The sequence below is a fragment of the Pongo pygmaeus genome, chromosome 5, assembly GCF_028885625.2.
Source record: "Pongo pygmaeus isolate AG05252 chromosome 5, NHGRI_mPonPyg2-v2.0_pri, whole genome shotgun sequence".
NCBI lineage: Eukaryota > Metazoa > Chordata > Mammalia > Primates > Hominidae > Pongo > Pongo pygmaeus.
The window spans coordinates 24,602,422-24,625,790 of NC_072378.2; the positions used below are offsets into that span (position 1 = coordinate 24,602,422).

General features: G+C 41.6%; 1 protein-coding gene across 6 annotated transcripts in view; it reads left to right on the top strand.

Moving 5' to 3' along the window:
* ALDH5A1 (aldehyde dehydrogenase 5 family member A1) overlaps window positions 1-23,369 on the top strand; it is a 46,145-nt gene that overhangs the window by 12,331 nt on the left and 10,445 nt on the right. For 3 of the 6 annotated variants that reach the window (XM_063665871.1, XM_063665873.1, XM_054492636.2), the window contains exons 5-9: window positions 5,287-5,325; window positions 8,761-8,904; window positions 14,005-14,148; window positions 16,378-16,536; window positions 21,544-21,713. In XM_063665871.1, coding sequence (XP_063521941.1) covers window positions 5,287-5,325; window positions 8,761-8,904; window positions 14,005-14,148; window positions 16,378-16,536; window positions 21,544-21,713 — 656 coding nt within the window. The remainder of the gene's footprint in view (window positions 1-5,286; window positions 5,326-8,760; window positions 8,905-14,004; window positions 14,149-16,377; window positions 16,537-21,543; window positions 21,714-23,369) is intronic. The other 3 variants (XM_054492637.2, XM_063665874.1, XM_063665872.1) reach the window with 1 other exon arrangement.

Consider the following 23,369-nt stretch of genomic DNA (forward strand, 5'->3'; position numbering starts at 1 on the left):
ACGCCTGGCCTCTTTCCTGGTTTCTAAAGACTCAGGAAATGACTGAATTAATATTCCATATGTACTCATTATACAGAACAACAGCTTCTGAATATTAATTTTATTTGTTTTAAATATTAATTTTAATATCACCAATGTGCCTATTGAAAATGGTTTACTTTTTTGGTATTTTCTCTTTCCATTCTCATTTTTAGTAATAAACTTTTATTTTAGAATAGTTTTACATTTACAGAAAAATTGCATAGATGGGCTATTTCCCACATACCCCACATTCAATTTCTCCTATTACTAGCAGCTTACATTAGTATAGTATATTTGTTACAATTAATGAATCAATAGTGATACGTTGTTATTAACTAAAGTCCATACTTTAAAATCCATTCTCAGATTTTATTAGTCTGTACCTAGTCTCCTTTTTCTGTTTCAGGATCTGGTCCAGGATATCCCATTACATTTAGTTGTCTTGTCTCCTTAATCCCTCTTGGCTATGAACATTTGTCTGTATTTTAAAATAGTTACACTGTATCTGTGTTGCCAAAACTACAACCATTACATGCTCTACTCTCTCCAGTTTAACCCTCCTTTAGACTTAGTTGAACAAGCAGTTGTATGTTTATGCTCACCACCAGTGCTTATGTCAATGTTTCTCTAGACATTTGGTGATCCGAACCTCAGTCTGTAGTAGATTCCTTAGGAAGGGCTCATGGGAATAATATTTTCCCTTCTTAAATGTTGACAGTAGTCTGGGCCTATTGTGTGTATAAATCAGTTTTGCTAGGTATAAAATCCTTGGCTCACATTTTTTTTTTACTTGATTATCTTAAATATATTTTCCATTTTCTTCTGATATAAAGTGTTGCTCTTGAAAATTCAGATGGTAACCTAAGTTTCTTGCCCTTATAAGTCAACTTGTTTTTTTTTTTACCTAGATACACAAAAGTGTTTGGTTTGGTTTTTTCTCCACTTTATCTTTGAAGACCATATCTAGTAATGTCACTAGAATATGTCTTTCTGATGATTGCTTTGAGTCCATACTCTAGGTATGCAGTGTGCTTTTTCAGTATGTAGTTTCCAGCCTTTTTGTTTTATATCTCTATAAAGTTTTCAGGATTTGTTCCTCACCGTTGGTTTGGTTTTACTCCTTTAGGAACTCCTGTTATCCATAAGTTGAATCTTTTTTGTCACTTTCTCTTGTATGTTTTTCATCTTTTCCCTAATTTTTAAAATTATTTTTTTTCTAGGTATAAAATGTCTGATTTTATTTTATTTTTTAATTTTTATTTCCATAGGTTATTGGGGAACAGGTGGTATTTGGTTACATGATTAAGTTCTTTAGTAGTGATTTGTGAGATTTTGGTGCACCCATCACCTGAGCAGTACACACTGCACCCAATTTGTAGTCTTTTATCCCTTGCCCCCTTCCCACCCTTTCTCCCTGAGTCCCCAAAGTCCATTGTGTCATTCTTATGCCTTTGCTTCCTCACAGCTTAGCTCCCACTTATGAGTGAGAACATATGATGTTTAGTTTTCCATTCCTGAGTTACTTAACTTAGAATAATAGTCTTCAGGCCAGGCACGGTGGCCTCACGCCTGTAATCCCAGCACTTTGAGAGGCCAAGGCGGGCAGATCACCAGCTCAAGAGATTGAGACCATCCTGGCCAACATAGTGAAACCCCGTCTCTAATAAAAATACAAAAATTAGCTGGGCATGGTGGCATGCACCTGTAGTCCCTGCTACTCGGGAGGCTAAGGCAGGAGAATCACTTGAAAAGAGGCGGAGGTTGCAGTGAGCCAAGATCATGCCACTGTACTCCAGCCGGGTGACAGAGCAAGACTCCATCTCAAAAAAAAAAAGAATAATAGTCTCCAATCTCATCCAGCCCACTGCGAATGCCATTAATTTATTCCTTTTTATGGCTGAGTAGTATTCCATCCTATGTATAAACCACATAGGATACAGTTTATCCACTCGTTGACTGATGGGCATTTGGGTTGGTTCCACGTTTTTGCAATTGTGAATTGTGCTGCTATAAACATGCATGTGCAGGTATCTTTTTTGTATAATGACTTCTTTTCCTCTGGGTAGATACCCAGTAGTGGGATTGCTGGATCAAATGGTAGTTCTACTTTTAGTTCTTTAAGAAATCTCCACACTGTTTTCCATAGTGGTTGTACTAGTTTACATTCCCACCAGCAATGTAGAAATGTTCCCTGTTCACATCCACGCTAACATCTATTATTTTTTAATTTTTTGACTATGGCCAACCTTGCAGGAGTAAGGTGGTATTGCATTGTGGTTTTGATTTGCATTTCCTTGATCATTAGTGATGTTGAGCATTTTTTCATATGTTTGTGGGCCATTTGTGTATCTTCTTTTCAGAATTGTCTATTCATGTCCTTAGCCCACTTTTTGATGGGATTGTTTTTTTCTTTGTTGTTAATTTGTTTGAGTTTCTTGTAGATTCTGGATATTCGTCCTTTGTCAGATGTATAGATTGTGAAGACTTTCTCCTGCTCTGTGGGTTGTCTGTTTACTCTGCTGACTGTTCCTTTTGCCATACAAAAGCTCTTTAGTTTATTTAAGTTCCAGCTATTTATCTTTGTTTTAGTTGCATTTGTTTTTTGGGTTCTTGGTCATGAAATCTTTGCCTAGGCCAATGGCTAGAAGGGTTTTTCCAATGTTATCTTCTAGAATTTTCATAGTTTCAGGTCTTAGATTTAAGTTCTTGATTCATCTTGAGTTTATTTTATATAAGGTGAGAGATGAGGATCCAGTTTTTTTTCCCACATGTGGCTTGCCAATTATCCCAGCACCATTTGTTGAGGGAGGATTCCCTCTTTCTCTATCTTGTGGAATAGTGTCAATAGGATTGATACCAATTCTTCTTTGAATGTCTGGTAGAATTCTGCTGTGAATCTGTCTGGTCCTGAAATTTTTTTGGTTGGTAATTATTTTACTGACATTTCAGTCTGTTCGGGGTATCTTGTTCTTCCTGATTTAAGCTAGGAGGGCTGTATATTTCAAAGAATTTATCTGTCTCCTCTAGGTTTTCTAGTTTATGTGTGTAAAGGTGTTCATAGTAGCCTTGAATGATCTTTTGTACTTCTGTGATATCAGTTGTAATATCTCCCATTTCATTTCTAATTGAGATTATTTGGATTTTCTCTCTTCTCTTCTAATGGTCTATCAATTTTATCTTTTCAAAGAACCAGCTTTTTGTATCATTTATATTTTGTATTTTTGTTTGTTTCTATTTAATTTAGTTCTGCTCTGATCTTGGTTATTTCCTTTCTTCTGCTGAGTTTGGGTTTGGTTTGTTCTTGTTTCTCTAGTTCTTTGAGGTGGACCTTAGATTATCTATTTATGCTCTTTCAGACTTTTTGATGTAAGCATTTAGGGCCATGAACTTGGCTCTTGGCACCGCCTTTGCTGTATCCCAGAGGTTTTGATATGTTGTGTCACGGTTGTCATTCAGTTCAAATAATTTTTTAATTTCCATCTTGATTCCATTTTTGACCTAATGATCATTCAGGAACAAGTTATTTAATTTCCATGTATTTGCATGGTTTTGAAGGTTCCTTTTGGAGTTGATTTCCAGCTTTATTCCACTGTGGTCTGAGAGAGTGCTTGATATAATTTCAATTTTCTTAAATTTATTGAGGCTCGTTTTGTGGCCTATCATATGGTCTATCTTGGAGCAAGTTCCATGCACTGATGAATAGAATGTATATTCTGCAGCTATTGGATAGTGTTTTGTAAATATCTGCTAAGTCCATTTGTTCCAGGGTATAGTTTAAATCTAGTGTTTCTTTGTTAACTTTCTGTCTTGATGACTTGTCTAGTGCTGTCAATGGAGTATTGAAATCCCCCATTACTATTGTGTTGCTGTCTATCTCATTTCTTAGGTCTAATAATAATCGTTTTATAAATTTGGGAGCTCCAGTGTTACATGCATATATATTTAGGATTGTGATATTTTCCTGTTGAACGAGGCCTTTTATCAATATATAATGTCCCTCTCTGTCTTTTTTAACTGCTGTTGCTTTAAAGTTTGTTTTGTCTAATATAAGAATAGCTACTCCTGCTCACTTTTGGTGTCCATTTGATTGGAATGCCTTTTTCCACCCCTTTACCTTGGGTTTCTGTGAGTCCTTATGTGTTAGGTGGGTCTCTTAAAGGCAACAGAAAGTTGGTTGGTGAACTCTCATCCATTCTGCAATTCTGTATCTTTTAAGTGGAGTATTTAAGGCATTTACATTCAATGTTTGTATTGAGATGTGAGGTACCATTCCAGTCATCATGCTATTTGTTGCCTGAATGCTTTTGGGTTTGGTTTTGTTTTTTACTTGTATTTTTGTTTTATAGGTCCTGCGAGATTTATGCTTTAAAGAGGTTCTGTTTTGATGTGTTTCCAGGATTTATTTCAAGATTTGGAGCTCCTTTTATCAGTTCTTGTAGTGTTGGTTTGGTAGTGGCGAATTCTCTCAGCATGTGTTTGTCTGAAAAAGACTCTATCTTTTCTTCATAAATGCAGCTTAGTTTCTCTGGATACAAAATTCTTGGCTGATAATTGCTTTGTTTGAGGAGGCTGAAGATAGGGCCTCAGTCCCTTCTAGTTTGTAGGGTTTCTGCTGAGAAATCTGCTGCTAATCTGATAGGTTTTCCTTTATAGGTTACCTGGTGCTTTTGCCTCACAGCTCTTAAGACTCTTTCCTTCGTCTTAACTTCAGGTAACCTGATGACAGTGTGCCTAGGGGATGATATTTTTGTGATGAATTTCCCAGGTGTTCTTTGTGCTTCTTGTATTTGGATGTCTAGGTCTCTAGCAAGGCTGGAGAAGTTTTCCTCGATTATTCCCCCAAATATGTTTTCCAAACTTTTAGAATTCTCTTCTTCCTCGGGAACACCGATTATTCTTAGGTCTGGTTGTTTAACATAATCCCAGACTTCTTGGAAGCTTTGTTCATATTTTCTTATTCTTTTTTCTTTGTCTTTGTTGATTGGGTTAATTTGAAAACCTTGTCTTTAAGCTTTGACGTTCTTTCTTCTGCTTGTTCAATTCTATTGCTGAGACTTTCCAGAACATTTTGCATTTCTATAAGTGCATCCATAGTTTCCTGAAGTTTTGATTGTTTTTTATTTATGCTATCTATTTCATTGAAAATTTCTCCCCTTATTTCTTGTATCTTTTTTTGTTTTTTTTTGACTTCCTTAAATTGGGTTTCGCCTTTCTTTGTTGCCTCCCTGATTGGCTTAATAAATAACTATCTGAATTCTTTTTCAGGTAAATCAGGGATTTCTTCTTGATTTGGATCCATTGTTGGTGAGCTAATGTGATTTTTGGGGGGTGTTAAAGAATCCTGTTTTTTCATATTACCAGACTTGGCTTTCTGGTTTCTTCTTATTGGGGTAGCCTCTGGCAGAGGGAAGGTCTAGGGCTGAAGGCTGTTGTTCAGATTCTTTTGTCCCACGGGGTGTTCCCTTGATGTAGTAGCTCTCGCTTTTCCTAGGGATGTGGCTTCCTGAGAGCCGAGCTGTAGTGATTGTTATCTGTCTTCTGGATCTAGCCACCCAGCAAGTCTACCAGGCTCCAGGCTGCTACTGAGGGTTGTCTGCACAGAGTCCTGTGATGTGAACCATCTGTGGGTCTCTCAGCCGTAGATACCAGCACAGTATTTGGGGTGTCTCCCAGGTCCTGCAGGAGCAATCTGCTTCCTTCACAGGATCTGTGTGCTCTCCCAGTTTTCCTGATTTATTCCTGCAGTCGTTCTGGAGCAAAAGTTCACAATGCGAGCCTCCACGTGCTGTTTTGTCCATCCAAGTGGGAGCTGCAATCTAGTCCTGCTTCCCGTCCACCATGATCTCTAAAATTATCTTTCTTTTCACCTTCGATTTTTCTTAAGGTTATGTGTTGTGTTTGTTCATGCTTGTGTTCCTTCAAATTTGGTTTTCGTTTCTGAAATGATTTACTTCTTTCTTCTGATTCTTTCCTATATTCCTTCACCTCATTTCCAAAGTTTTCTAGCCTCAGTTCATGTTGGTTGTTCTTTTGTGTCTTGGTGTAATTTTCTTGTCATCTTTTACCTTGTTTTGAAATTGTAAGTTACAGTTTGGGTCTGGCTTTTAATGTTGTTTGTTTTGTTTTGTTTTGTTTTTGAGATAGAGTTTCACTCTTGTTGCCCAGGCTGGAGTGAATTGACACAGTCTTGGCTCACTGCAATCTCTGCCTCCCTGGTTCAAGCGATTCTCCTTCCTCAGCCCTCCAAGTAGCTGGAATTACAGGCAAACACCATCATGCCCGTCTATTTTTTGCATTTTTAGTAGAGACGGGGTTTTGCCATGTTGGCCAGGCTGGTCTGGAACTCCTCACCTCAAGTGATCCACCCACCTCGGCCTCCCAAAATGCTGGGATTACAGGTGTGAGCCACTGCACCTGGCCCAGTTTGGGTCTGTTTTGTGGGCATGTCTTTCTGGTATGCTTTTGTTGTCTATAGGGATATTATTCTACTTCTTCTTATTTTTTCTATTTTTTTCTTTTTTTTCTTGAGACAGAGTCTCACTCTGTCACCCAGGCTGGAGTGCAGTGTTGCTATCACGGCTCACTGCAGCCTCGACCTCCCAGGCTCAAGCGTTTCTCCTGCCTCAGCCTCCAAGTAGCTGGGACTACAGGTGTGCACCACCATACCCAGCTAATTTTGTTTTTTATTTTTTCGTAGAGATAGGGTCTCACTATGTTGCGTAGCCTGGTATAGAACTTCTGGGCTCAAGCAATCCTCCCACATCAGCCTCCCAAAGTGCTGGGGTTACAAGCATGAGCCACCACACCCAGCCTCTTTTCTTTTAACAACTTTTTATGGGATTTGACCTCAGTGTTTTTGTCAGAATTTTATTTTTATGTGAAGTTCGTTTTCTGAACTTTTGGAAGAAGGCCCAGTTAGGAATATAGCTTCTTTTCCTTCACAGTGTACCTTTTGCTTCCTTGTGTATCGTGTTCAAAGATAAGGCAGCTTGCTTCCTGAGACTCCCTGGCTCCATCCCCTTCCCCTGTTTTTATCAGGGCCTCCTCATCTTTCATCACACGGCTCCCAGGGGCTGGACTCTCCATCCCCTTCATTCCTTATTGCAGCATCCCATGTACTCACCTACTATTGTTATTGCAGCATCCCATGTACTCACCTACTATTGATATTGCAGCATCCCATGTACTCACCTACTATTGACATTGCAGCATCCCATGTACTCACCTACTATTGATATTGCAGCATCCCATGTACTCACCTACTATTGATAGGGCAAGGCCCTCCAACTTACAGCTGCTGTTCTCAGAGGAACAGCTGTGGACTATTTGGGGTTCTCTGGTATGGGATACACCACACGGCCCATTGCTGCCCCCTGCTTCCGCTCACACAGGTGCTGATATGACGGTCAGGTCTTGTCAACACAGGTGGTGTATTCTTACCCACTTGTAATTTGTGGTTTGTGGAGATACCTTGTCATCTCATCTTGTTGTAAATGTTTGTTATAATTGTCTTGTGAATGTCTCTGAGATTTGGGGTTTGCTGTCTAATTGCTGTTTTCATGAGGATATTGAGGGAGATTCACAAACTCATCTTCCCAGAATCTCCGGTCAGATTTACGTAATAAGCTAATTGTTAATGGAATCCAGAAATTAAAATAATTCAGGATATGTCTTATCCAAAGGGAATCTCTATGGAAAGAGCATGAGTGTCCAGCTCAGGCAACTGTGGGTTTGCCTGCGGGTTCTGTTACTAGCTGTGGCCTTGGCTGGATTCTTCTCTGCTATGCCTCCCTTTCTTCATCATTCCCCTGGGAAATCACCTATGGAAAGGCTTTGCACTGCTGCCCTGCACCTAGTAGGTGTTCATTAAATGCCCCTTTTCACTTTCCCACCCTTGATTCTACAAGTGAATCAAGTAACTTTTTTCTTGGCATCTCCTTTGATTTTTCTCAGGACAGAAATTCAAGGTTTTTTATTTGTTTCTTTATTTGTTTGAACAGACAGTGGCATTGAAATTTATACTCTGGCCAGGCACGGTGGCTCACAACTGTAATCCAAACACTTGGGGAGGCTGAGGTGGGTGGATCACTTGAGGTCAGGAGTTCAAGACCAGCCTGGCTAACATGGTGAAAACTGTCTCTACTAGTAAACTACAAAAATTAGCCAGGCACGCACCTGTAATCCCAGCTACTCAGAAGGCTTAGGCAGGAGAATCACTTGAATCCGGGAGGCAGAGGTTGCAATGAGTGGAGATTATGCCAATGCACTCCAGCCTGGGTGACAGAGCAAGACTGTCTTAAAAAAAAAAAAAAAAAAAAAAGAAAGAAAGAAACTTATACTCTAAGAATTTTTTTTTTTTTTTTTTTGAGACAGGGTCTTGTTCTGTTCCCCAGGCTGGAGTGCAGTGGCACAACCTTGGCTCACTGCAACCTCCACCTCCTGGGCTCAGGTGATCCTCTCACCTCTGCCTCCCAAAGTGCTGAGATTACAGGCATGAGCCACCATGTCCGGTAGAAATTTTATTGTAATGATCTTTAACAACCCATTAATATTAATGTGACTTTAGCACTAATAAGAATGATATTTAAGCTTCAAATATGTTCTTAGTCTGTCCCCAATGTCAGCTTAATTTTTCTTCCATTACTTTTTGGATTAAATATCTATTTATTTCTCTTTTCTTTTTTTTTTTTTTTTCAGTTTAGTAAATTGTTGCCACATGTTTGCTGTTTCTCTTTATAGCTTGCAAGCCAGGCTGGGATTCCTTCAGGCGTATACAATGTTATTCCCTGTTCTCGAAAGAATGCCAAGGAAGTAGGGGAGGCAATTTGTACTGATCATCTGGTGTCCAAAATTTCCTTTACTGGTTCAACAACTACAGGAAAGGTATGTGACACAAGTTTCAAAGAAAACAAATGTCTTTCTAATATTTTATCTTGATAGGTTATAAAAATACTATTTCATCCTGATCACCAATTTTGGAAAGATTTCCAGCAGAGTGTTAAAAGCTCTGTCGCAGGCCAAGCACGGCGGCTCACACCTGTAATTCCAGCACTTTGGGATGCTGAGGTGGGCAGATCACTTGAGGCCAGGAGTTCGAGACCAGCCTGGCCAACATGATGAAACCCCCTCACAGAAAATACAACAATTACCAGGCATGGTGGTGCACACCCATAATCCCAGGTACTCAGGTGACTGAGGCATGAGAATCACTTGAACCCGGGAGGCGAAGGTTGCAGTGAGCCGAGATTGTGCCACTGCACTCCAGACTGGGTGACAGAGCAAGACTCTGTTTCAAAGAAAAAGATCTATTGGTTGAATAAAGTAATATCTGACCATCCTCTGGGGATATTTTGGACAGTCCTTTATGGCGTGACATAGGTTCCTGCTTGACAAAACCAAAGAAATTGGGGCAGTGAGGGTCCCATTATTTTTGCATTATTTGTCGTATGTGAAGTGGGTGAAAGTTCTCCATTGTATTTTTTTCAATTCTGGAATGCATGTTTCTTTCAATAATCTAGAGTTAGAAATTCCAGAAACACATAATTAATGTTGAAATGGATGTTTTTGAAATGAACAAAAATTGTGTTTAGTCTAAAAGTACTTAGAGAAATGGAAAGGTCTTTTTCTTTGAGTTTTTTCCCCTTAAATGATGAAACGTTCTTTGCTAAAAACTTAATGTGTGTGCCTGTAAATAGATGTTTATTTATCCTTTTAAATGTCCAAAAGAGGGCCGGGCGTGGTGGCTCCCGCCTGTAATCCCGACACTTTGGGAGGCCAAGGCAGGCGGATCACAAGGTCAGGAGATCAAGACCATCCTGGCTAACACGGTGAAACCCCATCTCTACTAAAAATATGAAAAATTAGCTGGGTGTGGTGGCGGGTGCCTGTAGTCCCAGCTACTCTGGAGGCTGAGGCAGGAGAATGGTGTGAACCCGGGAGGCAGAGCTTGCAGTGAGGTGAGCCAAGATCGCACCACTGTACTCCAGCCTGGGCGACAAAGCGAGACTCTGTCTCAAAAAAAAAAAAAAAAAAAAATTTAAAAATTAAAAGAAATAAATAATAAAAAAAATGTCCAAAAGAGAAAAAATCAAGGTCGAACAAAATTTTTGTTTATGGTGTTTCTCTTCAGATGGTGTGCTTTTTTCTACTAGTTTATATCTACATTACACATATATGTATCTGTACTCATACTATTCATGTCCATAAACACATAACAGATAAAAAATAATATAAATCTGCCCAGGTGTGGTGGCTCACACCTGTAATCCTCACACTTTGAGAGGCCAAGGCAGGAGGATCACTTGAGCCCAACCTAGACAACATGGTGAAACCCTGTCTCTACAAAAAAAAAAAAAAAAAAAAAAAATTAGCTGGGCTTGGTGGCACACACCTGTAGTCCCAGCTACTTGGGAGGGTGAGGTGAGAGGATCACCTGAGCCTGGGAGGTCGAGGCTGCAGTGAGTTGTGATCATGTCACTACACTCCAGCCTGGGCAATAGGAGTGAGACCCTGCCTCAAAAAATAATAAAAATAAAAAAGTCTAATTTCAAAGAGTTTGTGCATCTATGGTCATTTTAGAAACCATGAGAAGTAGGAAGGAATAATTTATTTTTTTTTTTTGAGACAGTTGCCCTGTCGCCCAGGCTGGAGTGCAGTGGTGTGATCTCGGCTCACTGTAACCTCTGCTTCCTGGGTTCAAGTGATTCTTGTGCCTCAGACTCTTGAGTAGCTAGGATTACAGGCATGTGCCACTACGCCTGGCTAATTTTTGTATTTTCTGTAGAGATGGGGTTTTGCCGTGTTGGCCAGGCTGATCTGGAACTCCTGGCCTCAAGTGATCCTCCTCCTTGGCCTCCCAAAGTGCTGGGATTACAGGTGTAAGCCAACGTGCCTGGCTGGAATAATGTAATTTTAATGCCTCCCAACCATAATCACTTTTGTCATGCTATAAACTCATACTCAGGGAGTAGTGCTTTGGAATCCTACCATTCATTCATAATAGAAATAGGAATTTTTAGATCCATAAACTGCTATGTCCCTATCAGTGGGTCTTACAATGCAAACTTACGCGCAGAAAGATTCAAATGTTACTACGAAGTAGTTGGAAAAAAAGAGGGAAGCTTGGGAGAAAGGGTTGTAAATCCTTCATCGTTCAAGCCAGAGAAATTCCCAGGATACTGGGCGAAGGGCAGCAACTCAGTTTTCTCAGCAAACTATCCTCATCTAACAGGGCTCCAGGAAAATATCAGCCACGACCCTGCCAAGTCCAGCTTTGCTCCTCTTGACCCAGGACAGTGATGCACCTCTAGTGACTGAACGGGAAATGTGACAAGTATAGCTGAAAGGATAACTGATGCATAACTAAGCAAGCACCTCTGCTGAGCTGGTCTTCAGAGATTAGGGGCTGAGCTCCTGGTCCTGGGGTGGAGAACCTTGCCTTGTAACTGAGGCATACACAGCGAGCCTGTTCTAGGCATGCCTGCCCTACCCTTGCCTCTTTCTAGGGGGGCCACCCCTCCCAGGACCCCACTGAGAGGACAGCAGCCATGTTTTAAAGCATATGATACCTCGTCTCTTCCTCTGTTCAGAGAACTGAACCATGAGTGGTCATTGACTTGAGCGAAACAGAAATTGTGGGCTGGCTAGTGACCTAGGACAAGTAGCCTGGCATAGAAGGGTGGGCTGGGTCAGGGCCTTTTCCTCTAGGAAGTCCCCTCTCCTTCACTAGAGAAGAGAGAGAGCTGTTTTGCTTTCTGTTTCTTTCTCTTTCTTTTGCCTATTAAACTTCTGGTCCTAAACTCAAAAAAAGAAAAAGAAAGAAAGGTAGGCCGGGCCAATCACATGCTGTCTTTGGAAGCTGAGGCCCTGAGGAGGTCAGCCCATGGGAACTGGAGCTGGGAAAAGATTCATTAAGACATGACAGGAGTTTACACCATACCCAGTGGCCAGGGCAAGCCGCTTTCCTGGAGAAGCAGAGACTGAGTGGGGAGAGGACACTGTCAGAGGACACAGAGCCAGTGCAGGTCGAGGGACAGACACCAGAGACAGGACCTGTGCTCAAGGCCAGGTGGAGGCAAAATGGAGTGACCCAACAGTGAGAATCATTTTGCACTGAAGCAAATCCAGGAAAAGTCAATGACGTTTCTTAAAAATTTTTAAATAAAAACATAAAAAAATGTTTAAATAGTTATGTTGCATCCGATAAAGAAATATGTTTAGTCTTAAAACTTGAACTACTTTGTTGAACAGTAATGTTTCAGAGAAGATTGTTACTACCATTTGATTGCTGGAATATTAACATACAGACACATACACAGTACCCGCACAGGCCTAGCTTTCCAGCCATTCTGTGTTTTTACCAAGAACCGTGTCACAAAACTCATGACCTCAGAATGTACAACACTTGGGGGGCAATCCTAGAGCCACCTTGGGCTTGCGAACACCGTCTGTTTCAGTCGAACTATCTCAAGTGTGGTCCCATCTTTCCTGCAGCCATGACTAGACGAAGACCTACTATCCTTAATAAAGCATTTAAACATCCCTAAGCAGCTTCTTAGGCTATGAAATCTCTTACTGGATATTTAAACTATAATAGCTATAGGTACCAAAAGCCTTACGATTATACATTGAGCTAGCAGTTCTACATGTTCATCCTGACAGAATCATCACAGCATTTTTGTTTTTTGTTTCGTTTTATTTTTGAGATGGAGTCTTGCTCTGTAGCCCAGGCTGGAGTGCAGTGGCGCAATCCACAGCGTTTTTTTAACGGCAAGGATGGAAACAACCTAAATGTCCAACAGATGGGGCCTGAATAAATACATTACAGAATAGCCATGCAGTAGAATACTATGCAAGCATCTAAAGGAATGTTCTAGGCCGGGCACAGTGGCTCACACCTGTAATCCCAGCACTTTGGGAGGCTGAGGCAGACAGATCACTTGAGGTCAGGAGTTCAAGACCAGCCTGGCCAACATGGCGAAACCCCATCTCTACTAAAAATACAAAAATTAGCCAGGTGTGGTGGCACATGTCTATAATCCCAGCTACTCAAGAGGCGGAGGCTGAAGAATCGCTTGAACCCAGAAGGTGGAGGTTGCAGTAACTGGAGATTGTGCCACTGCACTACAGCCTGGGCAACAGAGCGAGACTCCATCTCAATAATAATAATAAATAAAATAAAGTTCTAGAAACATATGTGCTGACACAAAAGGATCTTCACATTAGAGTGTTACATTAAAGAAGCAAGGTATAAAGTGTTATGAAAATTTTAAGATAGACATCCCAAATATGTGATTCATTGGGAAGATAAAGCAGGTTACAAAACTGTATAATTATATAATTATACCATCCTGTTTTTTTTTTTTAAATGTACATGTATATGAACCTGCATGGCTACATTCTAAATGGATGTACTTTAAAATGTTATCAGTGTAAGCTATGGGTTGTGGGATTCTAGGTGATTTTATTTCTTTATCTCTATGATTTTAAGCCCATCATATAATTGTTTTGAATAGATAATACACTTACTTATATGGTTCAAAAATTAAGACAGTATTAATGTTTACCATGACAAGTCTCACCCTCACCCCAACTCTGACTCCCTCCCTTTCTATAAATAATGACTTTTAGTGTCTTGTCATCCCAGCGTTTATTTTACTAATTTATTTATTTATTTAATTTTTGAAATGGAGTCTCCCTATGTTGCCCAGGCTGGTCTGGAACCCCTGGCCTCAAGTAATCCTCCCACTGCAGCCTCTTAAAGTGCTGGGATTGCAGGTGCACACTACCACACCCAGCCTCTTCCCAATGTTTCTTTATCAAATACAAGCAAATGTAAATATATATTCTTATTTCTCCGTTTTCTTATGCAAAGAGTTATCCCATGTACACCACTGTGCACCTTGCTTTTTTCACCGTTTGGTAATTTTTAACAATCCTGGTAATGGATTTCTGTGCTCACAGCATTCTCTCCTCTGCTCACAGATCCTGTTGCACCACGCAGCAAACTCTGTGAAAAGGGTCTCCATGGAGCTGGGCGGCCTTGCTCCATTTATAGTATTTGACAGTGCCAACGTGGACCAGGCTGTAGCAGGGGCCATGGCATCTAAATTTAGGAACACTGGACAGGTGAGTCCTGGAGAGTATTTCAGGATATGTGTTTGCGTGTGCATGTGTGAGTGTGTATGTGTGTGTATGTATGTGTGTGTGTGTGATATGTGTGCATGTGAGAGTGTGTGTGTGTGTGCGTGTGTGTGTGTTACAAAGATCCCACCACCTCTGCCTTATATCCCAGAAGGAAACTTTTGGGTTCCTCCATTATTCATTCTTTATTCATTGACTCTTTCAGCAGATACTTAGTTTATGCCTTACTTTTTATCACCAGGGATTATACTAGGCTCAGAGGGCCCCCCCCCAAAATAAGGTACAGTCCCTGGCTTCAAATAATTTTCTGAACAGCAGATGTCCTTTAGTCAAATTGTTCTCTGTTTTCTTCTTTCCCCTAACTCTTTTAATCTGGTTATTTTTACAGTTTTCTTTCATTGATCTTTTTTCTACTGAACGGATATAATCTCCTCAGACACAGAACAGCCTTGAACAATTGGGGTCTCTGAGGCCAAGGGAAAGAAAGTAAGAAAATGTTGAGGAGGGTGGTGGCTGGAAAAACTCAAAACCCTGCTGCCTACTATGACCCAGTGGGGCCTTGCTGTCCCGAGACGGAGGGAGCATCAGAGGTGCCCTCTACAGGGCACAGGCCCACGCCAGCAGTGTTTTGGAGGAGTAACCGGGCTGTCATGGGAGACCAGAGGCCTGAGCTCATGTCTTCCTAGGAAATCCTGGAATATTTGATCTGTCAGGGACCTTCACAGTTATCAGCTCTACAAACGCTGCATTTTAGAGATGAGGAAATGAAATTCTAGAAAGAAAAAGTGATTTGAGATCAGACGTCTTCGGGCCACAGTGTCAAATCTGCTGAGGAGCTGGGACTCTGAGCCAAGGGTCCTGTCTTCCAGTTCTATCCAAGCTGCTGCCAGGATCCTGCCTTCTTAAATATTCTTAAGCATTTCATCTTAAAAGTACCATCAATATGTAATTTTAAATGCATTCTAGAAACAGAGTAAATATCCCTGAAAGGTTATATTGTGAAAAAACTATGAAATGTGTGATATTCTCTATCAAATAATTTTCATCCTTGCCTTGGCCTTTGGTAATTAAGTTTTTCCCTTCCACATAACCTAAATAAGCTTGGTTTTGTCAGAAATAAGTATATTTTCCTTCATAAATACAAAATGTCAATATATGTTACCATCAGTTACACTGTAAGGCTACAACTTGGGGACAGGTATGGTGGCTCACAACTGTAATCCCAGCATTTTGGGAGGCCAAGGCAGGAGGATCACTTGAGCCCAGGAGTTGGAGACCAGCCTGGGCAACAGAGTGAGACTCTGTCTCTACAATTTTTTTTTTTTTTTTTTGTGACAGAGTCTCACTCTATTGCCCAGGCTGGAGTGCAGTGGCGTGATGTCAGCTCACTGCAACCTCCACCTCCCGGATTCAAGAGATTCTCCTGCCTCAGCCTCCTGAGTAGCTGGGACTACAGCTAATTTTTGTATTTTTAGTAGAGACGGGTTTCACTGTGTTGGTCAGGCAAGTCTCAAACTCCTGACCTTAGGTGATGCACCCACCTCGGCCTCCCAAAGTGCTGGGGTTACAGGCATGAGCCACCACGCCCAGCCAAAAAAAATTAAAAATTAGTTGGGCATGGTGGCGAGTGCCTATAGTCCCACCTTGTTGGGAGGCTGAGGTGGAAGAATCACTTGAGCCCTGGAGGTCAAGGCTGCAGTGAACTCACCACTACTGCACTCCAGCCTGGGCGACAGAGCGAGACCCTGTCTCAGAAATAAGAAAAGACTGTAAGTTGGTGTTGGACCACATTCCTCTTAGCCTCTGCTGATGTTACAGCATCACGATCTCCCAGGAGAATTGCACTCTTTCCCCACCCCCCAGGGAAACAAAATAAACAAAAGCCATTTGAAAGAAACATGGATTGGGTGGCTTTTTTTTCTTTTCTTTTTTTTTTGTGTGTGTGTGTGTGTACAGGTACTTATTGCCAACTAATCACTGATGCATAGCAGCTGTGTAGCATAGCAGCTGTGGAGGGAATTGTAGGGGAACATGCGCTGACTCAGTGCTTTTATCTTTGGGGCCAAGCCCACGTGAGGAGGAAAATGGCAGGTTGAACACATGACAACCACCGAGGGAAGTGTTTTCACAGAGAGGCGGTAGCAGCCACACATTCACTGGTCAGGTCTGCAGCTTCTGACAGACTGTGTGGGTTTGTTTTTGTCTCCTGTCCAGACTTGTGTTTGCTCAAACCAATTCTTGGTGCAAAGGGGCATCCACGATGCCTTTGTAAAAGCATTCGCTGAGGCCATGAAGAAGAACCTGCGCGTAGGTAATGGATTTGAGGAAGGAACCACTCAGGGCCCATTAATTAATGAAAAAGCGGTAGAAAAGGTAAGTATATTGTATTATTTGTGAAAGTAAATTTCATGGTTTCAATATCAAAAGCTTAATCAGCAAAAAACACTTTGGCTGGAGGGGTGGGGATAGATAGAGAGGGGTTGGTTGACAGAATATTACAGCTAGACAGAAGGAATAAGCTCTGGTGTTCTATAGCACTGTAGAGTGACTGTAATTAGCCACAATATATTGTATATTTTCAAATAGCTATTATGAGAAGAGTAGATTTTGAACGTTCCCAGTACAAAGAAATGATCGATGTTTGAGGCGATAGATGTGCTGACTACCCTGATTAGAGTATAGAGTATGAGAGATCTACATCTATACATGGAATCGAATGGAATTTTCAACTATGTTTTCATACAAAAACCACAAAGGTTAAAATAATTAAAAAATTAATAATAGCTAAAAAATGATGTTAAAAGGCAAAAAAAAAAATGAAAACAAAAAAGTCGTTTTGCCCAGCAAGCCTATTTTGTAAACAATGGAGAAACCTGAGAAAAGTGAATTCTGCCTACCAGTTATATGAATCAGGTTGTTGTCTGGTCATGAGCTGCTATAGCTCTGCCATTGCACCAAGTCCCCATGCGGTCTGTCACTGTAGCTCTTTACTGTCCTCCCTAAATTTTATTATAGTGATGATAATTCTATCCCTCACTGCCTCAGCAATTAGAATCTTGAGACAAAGTTCATTCATCTTTTGGAACACCTATGGAATGGAAGACTGGCTTTGTTTTGAGATGGTTTGTGTTTCAGCTGTAATGCTGATGTTGTCCTGTTCTTTCTTCTCTTGATGACAAAATCCCTGTCTAAAACAGTCCTTCATGAAAGTATCCCAGCCGGGGGTGCAGAATCACAGATGCCATGTTCAGGATTTAGAGATATTGAAGGGAAACTGCTTTTAGGAAAGATTTGTTTGTTTAAAAAAATGTTATAATCCATACTACTAGCTATATGAGACTTCTCTCATTATTCTACTGTTTAAAAAAAATCCATTTTGGAGTCACAAGAAAGTTTCTAGTAATATCAAACATCCAGTTTTTTGGTTTTTTTTTTTTTTTTTTTTTTTGAGACGGAGTCTCGCTCTGTTGCCCAGGCTAGAGTACAGTGGTGAGTCTTGACTCACTGCAACCTCTACCCCACTGAGTTCAATCGATTCTCCTGCCTCAGCCTCCCGAGTAGCTGGGATTGCAGGCACCCACCACCACGCCTGGCTACTTTTTGTATTTTTAGTAGTGCTGGCGTTTCACATGTTGGCCAGACTGCTCTCGAACTCCTGACCTCAGGTGATCCACCTGCCTCGGCCTCCCAAAGTGCTGGGATTACAGGTGTGAGCCACCATGCCTGCCCAAAAATGGTTTTAGTGGAATATTTTAAATCAGGAAGACAGTAGAAGCTGAAGATTGTGTGTGGGAAAGAAGGGAGGAGAGGTGGTCAGAGGGAGACACACAGTGGAGGCACAGCCAGCCCCTGGATGCAACTGAAGAACCAGAAGCAAGTGAGAGGCAAGTTGGTACTCATCATGGGAAGCACAGCCCAACTGCTGTTCCTCAACCTCCTCAGAGCCTGAGAGCCAAGCCCTGACTCCATGGCTGCCTCCACCCCATGGGCAGTCAACTCAGCTGAACCCACATCCATTGCCTTGGGAAACCCAAGGAAACCTCGAGGTTTGACAGAGCTCTGATAAATTTCTAGTTACTGTCTTGGGATTACTGTAGATAAAGAAAATACATTAAAATTTACATTGGAACCACCTGCATTTTAGAGGTGACTTTGGACCTTGGGGACAAGCCAGGGGTATTCACTTGTCTAGTGAAGGCAATTTGGGTCTAGGCCAGCTGTGGTTCAAGTCCTAGAGTGGTGGTCCTTAACTCACACCGTGCCTTTATCGACTACGGTTGCCTGGGACCCATCCAAGAAGACTAGGTGTTAATTTATGTGCAGTCGGCCTAGGCATTGGCATTTTCTAAGTGCCCCAGGATGATGCTAGTTTGCAGCCAGGCTGGGAAACCACTCTGTCTTGATTTTTTTCCCCAAAGGGAAGACGCAGACATTGTCCTCCAGATGGTGCTGTATGCCAGGACTTCAAACAAGCAAACAGCGAGATTTCTTTTTTGCTGGAGAGAAATTTGGTGGAAACCACCTTGTTTAAAAACACTTCATTGTGTTGGCTCTAGTGTACATACTGTCACAGAGTGGGTTCTAGGAAAAAAACACTGCACCTCACATTAATATGACAAGAAAAGGGCAGAGCAGATTATATTTGGGAATCAAGGGGGTATTTTTGTTAAGTAGAATTATTTTTGAAATATAAAATTCATAGAAAGTAAGCCATCCTAGCCAGTGGGGATTAGTTGCAGGTGATGCACTATGAGAGCATTGGGCGAGGGGCATGGATTTTAAAAGAGTGAGTCTCAAAGACAGAATGCATTCACACCTATATTTACCTTCCTGAAACCCTATAGAAAATTCAGCTGAGGGCCAGGTGTGGTGGCTGACGCCTATAATCCCAGCATTTGGGAAGCTGAGGCGGGTGGGTCACTTGAGGTCAGGAGTTTGAGACCAGCCTGACCAACATAGTGAAACCCTATCTCTAAAAAAAAAAAAAAGAAAGAAAAATTAGCCAGGCTGGTGGCAAGCACCTGTAGTCCCAGCTACTCAGGAGGCGGAGGCAAGATAATCTCTTGAACCCACGAGGCGGAGGTTGCAGTGAGCAGAGATTGCACCAGTGCACCCCAGCCTGAGCAACAAAGTGAGACTCCATCTCAAAAACAAAAGCAAAACAGAAAATTCAGGTGAAAATGGAAGGGAAAACAGCTCCAGTGAACCAAAGATTGGAATGAACTTCTGGAACTCAGAAGGGATTGTGTTAATAGAAGTCAAAATAGATGGGTCTACCCAGGGGAACCCTGCAGAGGAAATTGGTGCCATTTTAAATGACAGAGCCTTTCTAGAATTGGTGGCTATAGAAAGTAGGAATAGGAGGAGGGGAGGAGATGAAGCTGGTTGATTCTACTTTTGCACAATTTTCTGGGTCATTCCCACCATCCCTCCTCACCACGACCACCACCAAGACACACAAGACAGCAGAGGCATTTGTTCTGGGCAGGACAGTTTTTCTGAAGAAATATAGCAGGTATCTAGGCAGACTACAGCTTCAAGAGCGAGGCTAGGTACATCAAGGTAGGGATCTCCCAACTTCGCGTTTTGGGGAAGGGAGCTGCCCTTATGTGAAGCCTGCAAGTTAGAGTAAACCCAAGCTTAAAACAGCAAAGACCACTCATGCCACACATCCCCAAATTGATCAACCCAGTCCGTGTGTGTGTGTCCCCCAAACACACTGCTGGAGCTGAGAAGGAGCCGACCAGGTTAGTTTCGACAACTCAGTCCTTCATTCAGAAGGATGAACAACCATGGATCATGATGGAAAACCACTAGCACATAAGAGGAAACGTCAGGAAGAACAAACAGAACAGTCCCTGAAGGAAGCAGATCAATTAGGGAACTGGAAGGAAATTTTCTAAGAATCTCATGGTGTGTCCTGCAAGAGTTTTGGGAAGATAGTACATCTGTAAACTGTTAATAAGAAGTATGTTCTAGGCTTAAAGTATAGTTTTAAAAAAAAGAAGTATGTTCTAGGAAATGAAGCAATGAAAACAAAGAGTCTATAGAAATTAGACACATGACTGTCACAAGATTCGGTAGCTGAAGTAGACTATAAAATTTAGGAGATCTTATGGAGTTTAAAGCAAATGATAGAGAGGCAAAAAATATAATAGAAATGTCAAGAAAAATCAGAACTAATCTGAACTCCTATTAATACCCATCCAGTAGTAGGAGTTCTAGAGTGAAATAATTGGGAAAATGGAGGAAGTGACATTACTAAGTAAATAATAGATGGAAACTTCTCAGAGTTAGGGGAAAATAATTATTCTGCAGATTGAAAGATTTCACTGATTACCAAGTAGGATGAATGAAAAGGGAAAAAAAAATATATATATATATAGTATTGCTAAAATTTTAGAATATCAGAGCATAGAAGATCCTAGGAGATTTCAGAGAGGAAAAAGCTATCATGAAGAAAAAGGGTGAGAACCATTTTTGGCTCAAACTTCCTCAACAGCACTAGAAGTGGAGAAGTGCACTCAAAGTTCTGAAAGTTATTTTGTATCAGAATTCTGTACTCAAGCAAATTATCAATCAGGTGGAGTACAAAACACCAGAAACTTGGTGTATGAAAATTCAGAAACTAGACCACATCCAGTGCATCTTTTTTAGAACAACTACTTGGCCGGGCCTCGTGGCTCACTCCTGTAATCCCAGCACTTTGAGAGGCCAAGGCGGGTGAGTCACGAGGTCAGGAGTTCGAGACCAGCCTGGCCAAAATGATGAAACCCTGTCTCTTCTAAAAATACAAAAATTAGCCAGGCGTGGTGGCAGGTGCCTATAATCCTAGCTACTCGGGAGGCTGAGGCAGGGGAATCGCTTGAACCTGGGAGGCGGCGGTTGCAGTGAGCCAAGATCGCGCCACTGCACTCCAGCCTGGGTAACAGAGCAAGACTCCGTCTCAAAAATAAATAAATAAATAAATAACAACTACTTCAGGAGAATGTGTGTGTCAGAAAGCAACAAAAACTCAGTTCAGGAAATAGGACAACATGGGATCCAAGAAGCTGGAAATAACCGCAGAACGCAATGAAAGCAAATCCCAGCAAATGGCTGAGCCACAGGCCGAGAAAGAAGCGAATATATATTAGACCATTCAACAAATAGGAAGATCAAACAGCTGGAAGATATCAAAGACCAAGGAAGAAGGTGGCACTCTTGCTTCTGAATCTCTGCAAATGTGGTTCCTTCTACAAAAGGAAACCAGCATGCTTTATTGTTAACCTACTTTTTTTAAAAAAGAAAAAAAAATGGAACTAGTTATAGTTCTCTGCAGTTTAAACATTCTAAAAGATGGTATCATGTGGAAAGCTTTTTTTCTTCCTTATCACACAGGTGGAGAAACAGGTGAATGATGCCGTTTCTAAAGGTGCCACCATTGTGACAGGTGGAAAACGACACCAACTTGGAAAAAATTTCTTTGAGCCTACCCTGCTGTGCAATGTCACCCAGGACATGCTGTGCACTCATGAAGAGACTTTTGGGCCTCTGGCACCAGTTATCAAGTAAGATCCTCCAGCCAGCGGGGAGATGGGAGGAAGAATAGAAGAGAACATGGGAAACCCCGAAAGAGATTCCTGGGCTGCTTTGAGGTCTGGCCAGGAAGCAGACAGTTGTGTTGAGTCCATTGAAGAGCAGAGTGCAATTTATGGGTTTTTAAAAAAACCATAACTTATTTGGGCCACAAAATTTATCAAATTCTCTCTATTTTTTTTTTCTTTTTGAGATGGAGTTTCGCTCTGTTGCCCAGGCTGCAGTGCAATGGTGCGATCTTGGCTCACTGCAACCTCTGCCTCCTTGGTTCAAGCAATTCTCCTGCCTCAGCCTCCAGAGTAGCTAGGACTACAGGCACCCACCATCATACCAGGCTAATTTTTTGTATTTTTAGTAGAGACGGGTTTCACCATGTTGGCCAGGCTGGTCTCGAACTCCTGACCTCAGGTAGTCCTCCTGCATTGGCCTTTCAAAGTGCTAGGATTATGGGCGTGAGCCACCATGCCTGACCTCAAATTCTTTAATTTACTTTTTCTTACTTTCTGCTGAACTCTTTTTTTTTTTTTTTTTTTTTTTTTGAGATGGAGTCTTGCTCTGTCACCCAGGCTGGAGTGCAGTGGCATGATCTCAGCGATTCTCCTGCTTCAGCCTTCCGAGTAGCTGGGATTACAGGCACGTGCACCATGCCTGGCTAATTTTTTGTAATCTAGTAGAGATGTGGTTTCACCATGTTGGCCAGGCTGTTCTTGAACTCCTGACCTCAAGTGATCCACCCGCCTCTGCCTCCCAAAGTGCTGGGATCACAGGCATGAACCACCGTGCTCAGACCTGAACTCATTTTCCTTCTTACATATTACACCTCAAAGGATTCTTTCATTGACGTACATAGGAAATGAACTTTCTGTGTCCTTTTGTGGTCTTTTATCTCCCATTCACAAGTAGATAATAATTTACCTGGATAAAATTTTAGGTTCAACCCTTTGGAGATATTACTCCTTTATCCACTTTTTTTTTCTTTTTTTTTCTTTTTTGATATGGAGTCTAACTCCGTCATCCAGGCTGGAGTGCAGTGGTGCGATCTCGGCTCACTGCAACCTCCACCCCCTGGGTTCAAGTGATTCTCTTGCCTCAGCCTCCCGAGTAGCTGGGCCTACAGGCATGTGCCACCACACCTGGCTAATTTTTATACTTTTAGTAGAGACAGGGTTTCACCATGTTGGCCAGGCTGGCCTCAAACTCCTTACCTCAAGTGATCCAACTGCCTCAGCCTCCCAAAGTGCTGGGATTACAGTTGTGAGTCACCACGCCCGGCCTCTTTATCTACTTTTATCCAGGGTTATTGCCAAGAAATCTGATTCTTGCTTCTTTGAAAGGGATCTATTTTTTCTCTTTGGAAACATTTAGAATTTCTCTTGATCTTTGATGTTCTTAAATTTTACTATCTGGTATGGCACACAGTGAGGTTTTTCAGTTGAGGTCCTAATATCTTTAATACAGTTTTTTTGTTTTCGTTTGGGTTTTTTTTTCCTTTTTTTTTTTTTTTTTTTTTTTTTGTTGGAGTCTTGCTCTGTCACCCAAGCTGGAGTGCAGTGGTGCGATCTCAGCTCAGTGTAACCTCTGCCTCTTGGGTTCAAGCGATTCTCCTGATGCAGCCTCCTGAGTAGCTG